The sequence below is a fragment of the Octopus bimaculoides genome, chromosome 22 (assembly GCF_001194135.2).
Source record: "Octopus bimaculoides isolate UCB-OBI-ISO-001 chromosome 22, ASM119413v2, whole genome shotgun sequence".
NCBI lineage: Eukaryota > Metazoa > Mollusca > Cephalopoda > Octopoda > Octopodidae > Octopus > Octopus bimaculoides.
This window is the reverse complement of record NC_069002.1, coordinates 37,158,237-37,170,246: the sequence shown is the minus strand read 5'-3', so window position 1 is coordinate 37,170,246 and position 12,010 is coordinate 37,158,237. Positions and strand designations below refer to the sequence as shown.

The 12,010-nt window shown below is 33.9% G+C and overlaps 1 protein-coding gene across 1 annotated transcript in view; it reads left to right on the top strand.

Annotated features, from left to right (window-relative positions):
• The window catches only part of LOC106877120 (mucin-17), a 28,679-nt gene extending 19,266 nt beyond the window's left edge, over nt 1-9,413 (top strand). The window contains exons 5-10 of the mRNA XM_014925916.2: nt 1,893-2,025; nt 3,368-3,547; nt 4,406-4,591; nt 5,777-5,857; nt 7,935-8,146; nt 8,830-9,413. Of these exons, the coding sequence (XP_014781402.1) occupies nt 1,893-2,025; nt 3,368-3,547; nt 4,406-4,591; nt 5,777-5,857; nt 7,935-8,135 (781 nt within the window). The 3' untranslated portion in view covers nt 8,136-8,146; nt 8,830-9,413. The remainder of the gene's footprint in view (nt 1-1,892; nt 2,026-3,367; nt 3,548-4,405; nt 4,592-5,776; nt 5,858-7,934; nt 8,147-8,829) is intronic.
• Nucleotides 9,414-12,010: the final 2,597 nt, after the last annotated feature.

Sequence of the window (12,010 nt, the reverse complement as noted above, 5' to 3'; positions counted from 1 at the left end):
AAAACCCGGCATTATCAGTTGAAGAATTGGCAATAAAGCTTAGTTCAAACCATAGAATTTCCCACATATGTAGTAGATATATATATATATATATATATATATATATATATGGCATCCAGCTGTAGAAACTCTGCCAAATTAGATTGGAGCCTGGTGTTGCCATCCGGTTTCACCAGTCCTCAGTCAAATCGTCCAACCCATGCTAGCATGGAAAGCGGACGTTAAACGATGATGATGATATCTATATCTATACATATAAATTTGACATGGGCGATTCTTTCTCGTCTTGGGATTTGTGGTCAAATGACTGGGTGGGATTGCGCAAAAAATTCACAGCCATGTAGAATAATCCAGTGGTGATGCTGGGCTTTGTATATGGTTACCAAGATAATCTACTATAATAATACTCTTGTGTTTATGAATGAGAAAGGAAGGGGTGGTAGATGAATAAGGGAGGAAGGGATGATGTCCTACTTGGTCGTGGGGTGATGAAAATTGTATGCTGAAAAAATAAGTCAAACAGCGTTTCAACTCTGTGTGCGCGCATTGGAAGTGGTATGGTTCATCTTTGTTCGCTTAGTATTTGGGTATATTTTTTGATTTGATTGAATCTTGATTGGGTGTTTTTCTTTTGGTCAGCTGTTTTTAGCGTTTTGACAGAAAAAAGTCATTCTAAAATTGTTTTTTAACATAAGCGTGCCTAAGCAAGTTGAATGCTTACACAGAGCAGGTTTTACAACCACATCATCCATACGAGCTGGATGAAACCGGGCTTAGCTGCTAGCAGACACCCGTATACACACACACACATATATACATAGATATGAAGTATTTGAAATGTGGAATCAGAATTTGCAAGATCGATATGTTCCAATTTCACGCATGAGAGTTGAACAATTAGTTTCATTCAGAGGGCGCTACCCATTCTGAGTATGAGCAATATGTGACAGTGAAACATCTTATGCCTAGAAAATGCAATTCTACACTGGAAAGGGCCCAGTAAAAGGGAGGTTCAAGAGTTGTTGAAGACCTTGTAGAAGAACTTGAAAAAACTGGTTGCAATAGAATTTGTGATAATTTTTTTCCATGTCTAGGATTGGTTCGAAAGCTGCTTAGCAAGAAAACTACTTCAGTTGGAACAGTTAGAAAGAACAGAGTTGAACTGGCAAGTGCTTTCACAAATGGACAAGAAAGAGAAATCAAGAGCACAATATTTGGATTTCGAAAGGATTCTATGATCTTATCTTATTGTCCCAAGAAAAATTACAGAGTCACACTTATGAGTACAATGCATTCTCAGCCTTCAATTGATTCGAAAAGTGCTGAGAAGAAACCTGGAGTTATAACATGTTACAACAAAACAAAAGGAGGATTTGATACTCTAGATAAGATGGTAAGGATATATATACACTTACAACAGAATGACTCGAAGATGGCCCATGGTTATATTCTACAACATGATTGATATAAGTGCAGTGAATGCTTTCATTGTTGCTAAACTGCTTCACTTTTAAAGTTTCAAGGATAAAAGAAGACGGTGCCTAATTCCGTTAGGAGAGGAGCTTGCTGGAGTTAATGCTAAACAAGAACGTGATAAACAACAGTCTTCTAACGAAACAAAAAAAGAAAACTTCATTTGAGATTTCTCAGCCCAAGAAAAAGGAAGATGTTCTTTATGTGGCCTAAAAAAAGACAGGAAGACTTGTACTACATGTAAGAATTGTAATATCCATGTTTGCCAAGAACATTCCAATGTTGTCTGCATTCACTGCCATGAAGAGTTGTAATTCTGTATTTTTGTAATTTTAAAAAATTTATAATATATTCTGTAAGCTGTATTTTTTTTTAATTAAAACATTGTAACTTATTGATTAATTTTACTTTAATTTCAGATTGGGGTATGAAGGTTTTTACAAAAAAAGAGTTCATGAAAACTATGATGAAGGGGAAACAACATTTTATAAGACAAGTCGTTTTTCTGATCCTGAAAATACAGCTTACAGTCTCAAACAGTTAATAGACAAGGTAAATATATATATATCTCTTTTGTTGTGGACAACTGGGCTTCATCTGCAGGATCACTGAGGACAGGTTCATTACACTTGTTGGACAAGTAGCCTGGAGGAGCTTTTGCTCTTTAAATCCTGTTACTAGCTCTGCAATTTATGTGACAGAATCGTCATTGTAATCATTATCATTTTATGTCTATTTTCATGCTGGCATCAGCAAGATAGTTTGACAAGGACCCAACAAATTGCAAGACTGCTGCACTCTAATATCTTTGGTTTGGTTTTAATGACTGGTACCCTTCCTAATATCTGCCATTTTACACAGTGGGTTTTGTTTTTGTTTTGTTTTTTCTTTTCCAGCACTGGTGAAGTGGTGGCCTTGTAACATCCAAGACTAAAGAACCCAAAGTTCTCTCCCACTCAACTAGGCTTGGTCGTGTGGGATATGGAGTTCACTTTGTTTCATGTCGGCTCAAGTTCTGTTTTACTGCATGTTAGCATGGGATCATGTCTTCTGTCGTGGCTCCAGATTTGATAAACAGAAACTTTGGAAGTTCATTGCACGCATGTGTGTGTGTGTGTGTGTCTGAGTGAGTGTTTACAATCTGTGTGTTTATGAAAACATTGAGCTAAAAACAGTTTTTGTTCGACATTCCTTGTGAGAAACGTTATCCTTATAACTGTGCTTCTGAAGACAAGTAGAGCAAAACAAAAAAATATCCCCTGGGTTATCAATGGGAAGGGCAGCCAGCTGTTAAAAAAGCCTCAATAGTATTTATTGTTCAGCCCATGCTAGCATGGAACAATGGATGTAAAATGACTGCTGAGGAGAGCTGCTGTCTTTGTAAATAGCAGTACTGTATTCAGTTCTTCTAGGCTGGTTCTAATTCCAACTATTCACCAAGGTGAAATGGTTGGTCATGAAACTTGTCCACTGCCTGGCCTCACTATGAAAAGTCCATAGTAACTACTTTCTAAACATACTTTACAATTATAAAAAATAGTAGTAGTACATAATTAGTTAGTACAATCTACCTGTAGCAACAAATTTTTGCCTTCTATTTTTTTTCATGATATTTTACCTCACAACTTTTTTTAATACAAATTTTTGTTGCTTGGGACCAAAACTGAAATTCTTTATGCTTTCTTCTATTATTGAAGCTAAGATAAATATATTTTGCTTTTAAATAAAAAAAATTACATCTAAACTTGATTGGAGGTGTCACTTACTCTCCTATAACATTGCAGAAATTTTGATGTAAACTTTTTTCTACTGGACCAAATCTCAAGTCCTCTTCAAAAATGTTAAGTTTTTAATTCTACTTAATACGTGGCTGCAATTGTATTTCTCTGTATAGGACATTCAAGAAATGAGTCTCTCGGAAGAAGTTAAAGAATCAGTACGTCGCTTCATGTGTCTGCCTGATGTACTTCTTGTTACAAGGCTTCGATGTAAAAATACTGGCAAGTTTATCACAGTTGGAAATGTTCATATCAACTGGGGCAATTTCAAGCTTCCGAACATTCAGTGTGTCCAGGTAAGTGACTTCTTTTGGGCTCAGTGTATTTGCTGTTAAGATGGCATAGCCTTGCAACTATGTGGTTCTGGCTTTGCTTTTCAACTGTATAACATATTGAACAAAAATCTTTCAACACAGGCTGGCTAATATTTTGGAATAAAATCTGATAAGGTGGAAACTAGAAGCTTGTCATTTGTATGTGAATGTACATAGAGCGATAGAGGCAGTTTTTGCTGGTGTATGTGAGAGTTAATTTCAATTTATGCTTCTCCAAAAATTGCTGAGCTGCAGGTGGTGGTGTCATCGTCTCTGCTGCTTTCTAAGATTTGTGGAATAAAATTTTTTTTTACTTTAACTCTTTAGCATGTTGACATTTTTTAAAATTAATCATTTTATTGACGTGATTGTTTATTTTTACGGCCAGTTTAAATGCTAAATGGTTAAACAGGTATAAATTAGTGACAGGAAGGGCATTTGGCTGTAAAACTATACCTCAATATATTTGTCTAACAAATGGTAACATGGGTAAACAGATAAACTAGATATGGTAGTGGTGGTGGGGTGTCAAAATTGCAATCAATAATTATGCTGTTCAATTAATTAGTGATCTTCCTCTAATTGTGTGGCCTTAATGATGGCTGTTATCATCCTTGTTATGGAAGAATTGCAGAAATGTAATATCAGATTGTTTAGTCTATTTAGTTTAGTCGTAAGTTTGATTCCTATTCAGGTCATTTTTGTCTCACTTCATTTTACATCAATAAAATGTTACAAAAGTAGCATGGTTGGTTTTCAATTGACTTACAAATACAAATTTGTGTCCTTGTGCCAATGGAGAAAAACCTTAATAGTTTGTTTTTTTTTCTTATGTTTTAGATTGCACGAGCTATCAGGGAAGTTGTAAATCGAGCTGGCAGTGACTCTAACCCTCATGTGATTTGTGGAGACTTCAATTCTAGCCCAAAGTCCCCTGGCTATCAACTGGCATCGGAAGGTTACTTAGCAGATGCCATGATTCAGCTTTTACAATCTTCTAAAACAATGGAGATGCCCGATGGATCGGTAGGTTTTATTATTTTTATGTGCAATTTCTTTAAGAAAGTTATCTTTTATTGTTAGATTTCATCGTTTTTCATTTATAGTTTTAACCATTAAACTTCACGTATTCCAAAATGCCAAACTTTTCATCAGTCTAAAATGTTTTCCACTGCAAGAAAATCGGAGCTGTCTTTGGTTCTAAGATCTTCTCAATCTAACTTGGGACTACGTGTCTCTTTTCTTTGAAGAAAGAACCCTGTCCAAAACTGATCTCAATTCACTTTTCACCATGGAACAAATTTATATAAAATTAAATTAAATTCTCAATTGAATTATTAATTACATGCAGCTGCAGCTTATTTTTCTCCTGTTGTGGTATATTGTAACTTGGCCAGTATAAAAGTGGTTCACTGACACCTCCCCACTGGACAAGGGGCCAGCCTGTAGCAGGTGGTTAACTGACACCTCCCCGCTCGATGGGGGGGGGGCACCCTATAGCAGGTTTTATTCATACTAAAAAAATTTGAACTCATAAGTTGAAACACTAGTATTTGCAAGAGTGTTTTCAATCTTTTTCTTTCTCTTGCTGTTTTAAGAAGGCTCTAACTTTCCTTAAGTAGATAGACTGGATAATTGAGCCCTAAATGTCTTTGCCAGATATAGTGAAGTGCTGGATTTTGGTGGTATGAAGTTTGCTTCCCAACCACATGGTTTCAGGGTCAGTCCCATTGCATTGAGTTTGTGTCTATCCTCTACTACTGTTTGGCAACTGGTGTTTATTCATTTAAGTCCCCATAACTTATCAGTTTAGCAAAAACAGACTGACATAGGTAGTGGGCTTCAAAAATAAATGCTGGAGTCTATTTGGTTGACTCAACCCTTTAAGGCCATCCCCAACATGGCCACAGTCCAATGACTAAACCCCAAAAATAAAAAATGATGAGATAAATCTTTCTCTCTATCTTCCCCCTTCTCTCTCTCTCTCTCTCCTTCACTTTCTCCCCCCCCCCATTTTGGAGTTTGTTCAATAAAATACAAGTGTACATAAAGTTTTGTATTTAAATAAAAAAGATGTAGTTCTAATATAGTAATTAGGAAAAATTAGTTTGTTTGTGGAAGATGTTTGGTAGATATTTTACTGATTTGTAGTAGTCAATGTAAAGTTTGAAGAAACAGAATGAATTTCTTAAATTGCTGAATATTTTACAGAAATCGGCACTTGTAGATCATCTTTGGGAAGGATTCCAGCACACTTCATCCAGTCTTAAGAGTGCCTATGCTGTTGTACAGGTAAGAACTATTGTTTCTGCATTTCTCTTTTCTTCCATTTTTGTGGGTGGTGGTGGGGTTTAGAGAGAAAATAGTTGGATAACCTGTTACTAAAACATAAATCTAGTTTCTACTTCATAGTAAGCATTATAATGTTTGCTTTATTATATGAATTTCACTTATTTGTCATCAATGGCATTGTAGCTGAAATCTTAGTAAATTGTATTGTTTGCCTGATAAATATTTTTGACTTTTAGTGTCAAGAGACTTCATTGATACACACATTATCAATAAAAGTTATGTTAATCCCTACTAAAATTGTTTCTGTTATATAGAACATAGTATTTTGAAGTATGCTAAAGTTAAAACATTTTGTCATAATTTCATCTAATTAACTCATGTTACCTAACAACCTGTAATTTGGTTACCAAACTACCTGAAACTGTTTGAATTTTACCTTTTATTTAACCCTCTAGAACGTGCTCATTACATCCAACAACACAATTATTTTCCATGTAAATTTGATATTCAAATGGATACAAAAATCAAAATCATATGGTATGGTCCAAATTTGGCACAATTGACTGTTAAGGAATTGTCACCGAATGGTCCAAATTTGGCACATAGGTCTTTGCATCTCACTAAACATTTCAAAGAGTACAAATTTTATCTAGCACTATTAATTAAACAACAAAACATATTTACTACAATGTCAGTCAAACTGAGTTGATTTGCTGAATGTCACTTGCAAACATGGAATTGCATGAAAGAGTTTCTTTGTTCAAGCATAGCCACATGTTGCATCACTTCACTTGACTGCGTGCTTGACAGTCCTTGTATTCGCAGCACTGTCAATCAGGTGTGTACTCAGGCGGATGTCAGCCACTGGGGCTTTCCTACAGATGATTTTTGCCGAGCGTGGTGTCATAGGGCATGGTGCTTCAGCAATCATCCCTTGGAAAACGGTGTGTTTCATTGGTTGTAAACCCAACAACCTGGCATGATGTTTATACCAAATCCAGCTGTTGACAACAGTCATGGTCAGTGTATGGTAAAAGATGTACATATACCAACGACAAGATCTCGTGTTGTACTTGTGCAATGCTGTCAAGGAGATCCACGCAACCCATGTTCGAGAGAGTGGTCTTTATTTTGAATATTCTGTGAAAATATGTCTGGCCATAGGGAAATATTACTTGTTTAGAAACAAGTGTGGATTGGTGACAGGAAGGTCATTAGGCCATAGAAAATCTACCTCCTTAAACTCTGTCCAGCCCATGCAAGCATGGAAAAGTAGACATTAAAACAATGATGAATAAAACGTTACCAACAAATTACTATTCCTAGCAGAATAATATTATAAACAGATTTATGTCTTTGATTTTGTTCCATAGTTGAGATTATTTCAAGCAGCTTGCTGAACACATAATGTTTTCAATAATTTTAATGGCACCATTATAATGGGAAAAAGGTAACAAGAGGCAAAACAGTTTCTTCTTGTATGTAGATTACTGAAGTGCATTCCCTTGTTGCTTTAAACATAAAAATCACTTCTGAGCTAATAAAGGATACAGTTTTCAAAGATATTTTCTCCTTTGATTGCGCCATTGGTACAACCCATGACTTAACATAAGAAATAAAAAAAACTTGATTTCTAAAGAAATTCTATTTTTCATGGTTCTGTATAAACTTAGCTTTCAAAATTACCCTGGCATCTCTATGGGTACTCCTCACCATCATCATTGTTTAACATTTGTTTTTCTCTACTGGTGGTGTTAGTATATAAGTATAAAAGCTATAGTTGTGTTAGAAAACCAATTTGTTCCAAACAATTTTATCACGAACAAGTTATTTTTGTGAAAATTACTTGGAAGCAATATTATCCAGTTTATTTGGTAGGAAAATCTTCCTAAATGGATTTTATTTCTCTTTTTGTTCTTGAATAGGTCGTCACCCCTGCAGTTAAACTATTAAAAGATCAATATTTTTTTGAGCTGCTTGTTATTATGAATGTTAATTTGTTGTGAGAGTTTTGTAGGAAACCAAAATGGAATGTGATTATTTCACTGATATTTTAACTATTTCAATTTCTTTGAAGAGTAATGAACCAGCCTTGACCACCATGACTTTGCACACCCGGGAATGTTTGGATTATGTTTTCTACAGTTCCACCAGCTTAGAGGCTGTCGGTGTCTTGCAAGTTCCCAGTAAACAGAATGTGCTTGACTGCAAATTCATTCCAAACAGAATCTTTCCATCAGACCATCTCTCATTAAAAGCAGTCTTGGCTTTTAAATAAACTTCACATAGGTAATCTTCACACTTATTGTTTGTTGTTTTTTTTTTCTCTCTCTCTCTCTCTCTCTCTCTCTCTCATTAAAGACGATGGATATCGGACTTAAGTCTTTGCAGTATTTACCTGTGCCTCGTTTGCATTCAAAACCTGTCAAGGTTCACTTCATTTACCTTTCATTCTTCTGGGGTCAATAAAATAATTACTAGTTGATATAATTACCTTTTGCTTTTTTTAAAAAAAAAAAATTCTTTTCTTTAGAAATTTATTTGCAGACAAAACGAATAAATTTTAATAGTATTTTGTTAAATTAACATTGTAAAGTTTTTTATACGGTTGTTTTGATATTTCTATCAAAAGTGGTTTTCAAAATTGTAGCACACGAGGACAATAGTGATGACTTTGATAAATAGCTTTTCTTTGTGTATTAAACATTTCAGTTAAACTACGTTGAGTATCATAGTTAATAATTGCTCAATTCTCAGTAAATTAGCTTACTTCGATGGGCATCAGTTTTAATTTATTTAAAAAGTGAAATTTCACCTTAATAGTAGCCTACAACAGAAGTTACCTGACGGGTAATTAATTTGTTCTTTGTTCCATTTTTGAAAATTTTATTTTGTTTATTTTCTTATTATTATTATTTTTTTTTTTTTTTTTTTTGGTTTTACTGTTTTTTTCCCCTCCATTCATTTTTCAGATTCGTCTCTCATTCTGATAAAAACCAATGGCTATTTTGCTGTTGTGTGGAACTGGCTTCATTATTGTTCCTGCCACAACTCATCTTCACATCCACAGACCAATCTTTCTTGTGTGGTCTTTTGCCATTCTTATTGCAGCAGCAGCAGCAGTAGGAGATTGGGCCCGATATTTTTATGCCAATGGAGTAGTTCATGGAACTCTGTGCTGCTACTACTACAACACACTGCAAGCAGCAACAACAATCACCACTACTACACTGTTAATGGAACATATAGATATAAAGTTAGCATTATTTGTACAACTTTCCTTTTTCCTTTCAATGATTGATTGTTTCAGTTTTATAATTGACACTAACATCTTGTCAGAGACTCTCGTTACAGACACAAGTCTGAATATCTCTGTTCCTTCTTTCTATTTGCCAAACTCATTTACTCTATCCCATTTCATCTCCAGGGATATTGGGTGGAGAACTTAAGAGAAACAATAGTTTTAAACTTCTTAATCAGATTATCATCTCATCCATGTGTGGTGGTTTTGGTGTTAACATTTTTATGTTTTTAATATTAAACCTTTCCAATCAACCACCTGTCATTTGTATAGTTTTTTGTTTTCGTTTATTTTTCGAATTTTTATTTTTAATTTGTTCTTTGCATTCACTTGTTCATCATATCTATATTGATAAGCACTTGTAAAGCTTGGTCCTAGCAGCTAACATCAACCAGATCTAGCAAATTCCAGCAAAAATTCCTCGGTGGCACTGTTTGACTTTGAAAAGAATAATGTAAAGTCTTTGTATCAAAACCTAATCACTAGGTGCTGCTGGGATCCTTTTCTCATATTTCCATCTCATGAACAAATATGTTAAATATTTTGTAATTTTAGAAGAATATATTAAAAACCAAAAATTGCATTGGTATATTTCAATATGGAACAAATATTTTTACTGTTAATTTCACTTTGGATCTGAGCCAAATTGTACAGACCCTTCTGTTATGTATCTTGTGAGTTTAATATGCAGGCCAGCATGTATGGACCCTTCTGTAGGCCATTTTGTAATATCTGGTGACTCAATGCTTCATGACTTGTCTTTGAGTCTATAGTTTTTGCATTTTGTTATTTAGTTAATTAGTATAATTTTCAGTCTCTAAAACATTGTTACAAGACTTTTTTCCCTCCAGATTAGTTTATCTTAAATTAGTTATCATTATAAATAATTAGACTGTGCTATTTTAGTCTTCTATTCTAGTAAGGAAACCTCTTTCATATTATGAACTTTTTTTTTTTTTTCTGTGGCCATTTGACACTCCCCAAAATAATCCTCAATTTGTCATAATCTCAGACCAATGTATGGTGCCTGTACTTTGAAATGTTTTATACTCATCATAACATTCTGTTTTATATAATATTGGGTGGGAGTGTAAGGGGAGGAGTTAATCCCCTTCTGTCGTTACTTTTGTATATTATTCTGCTTGGATGATTTTAACATCTTCCACTTAGATTTTAATGGCCAACAATTCCAATAATTTTTAAATTCACATTTTAGTTTCTTCATGCTGCTTATTTAAAATGCTCTTGCTTCATAGTTTTATCTCTTTACTTAATTTCATCTAATTATTTAAATGATTTTCTTATTTATTTTTTTTTTATTCGATAAGACAATATGTCTAGCTTTAGCTTTGATTGGGATGTCAATGGCTTCAAAAGGTCGATGCTAATTCTTTTAATTAGTAATAATGAAATTTGGTTTCTAAAGAACCTTTCTAAAAGTTCTTGTTAGAAATTAATATAGAGAGAGAGAGATTATTTCTTTAAAGACGAATCTTTAATGAACTAGAGGAGTAATGGAGAACATCTCTTAGTCATACCATCACCATAAAGTTGTAATTGTTTTTATTTTCTTAGCTCTGTTTGTGTTTTATGGTTATGGAATATTTTAAACAATTTAATTCTATATAAATGAAATTATATATAAAATATATATTTTTTTCTATTTTTAGTTATAATGAGATATGGAGATGAGATTTAAAGTGTTTGGATTATAATTATCTTGTGTCTAGAGTTCCTTTATTTATGCTTGTTGCTTTGTTTTGTTTATTACAACCTGAGTTTTTTTTCTTTCCCTTTTCTTTCTTCAACAACAAGGTGGATCTATTCCATTTCAAAGATTTTACTTGAAATAAGGTTTATAGTTTAACAATAAGGACTCTTTGAAGCTGCTTTGACATGGATTCTAGTGGGCAATGTTGTGTGGCAGTGGGCCAACTAGTTCAGTTCCTGGTGTTTAGAAGGAATAATAGTTAAAACTAGCTTTGCAGTAATTCCAGAAAACCTTGTAGCTTTAAATCTGAAACTCATCTTCATCAACTCTAAATTAATGTCATTTTTACTCCCATAAGATCACAGAAACTGATATATTTTCTTCTGTCATTTGCATATAGAAACATTGATTCCGACTTTCTCAATCACTTCTCATCAACTCAACTCCTCATCTGACCTTTTCAATAATATTGTTGGCTTCATTTTTTTGAGTTGATAATTTTGTATTCATAGTTATATCCTTTTTTTTCTTGTGGGAGGGGGGAAGGGAGGTTCTTTTTTGCCTCTGAAGAACATTTTTCCAGATGGATCCTCAAGACTTAAACAAAATTGAAAAGTTCCTGGCTAAAACATACTTAATCCTTCTTGTATTAGTGCCCCCCCCGTTTCATACAAATACACACCTACTCAGATTTGATTAGCAAACAGTACAAATAGTGTGGTTGCTAATTCTCTTGCCCTGTGAAGCTGACTGGCAGAGTTCAATTTCTGGAAGAGAAAACATTCTTGCATTTTTCTCTTTCAAATCATTGTTTGCATTAAATCCCAACTGTTGCATTTTAATGAAATAGTATATGTGCATGTGTGTATATATACATGCATGCATGTGAATACTGCAGTTAAATGATGACTTTTAAATAGTTGTGTTTGCATTTAACCAACTTTTTATTTTTGGTGGTGGTGGTGGTGGAGTGATCTTTGGACCAGATGTTGCAACTGGCTCTAATTACTGATAAATTGGTGTAAATATTTCAAGCCATTACAAATGATTGCATTCTACTATTGAATGCATTCACATTATATATAAAGATATCTATGTGTTAAGAAATATAGGGCTGCTTTGTTTTGTTGTTGTTTTTTTT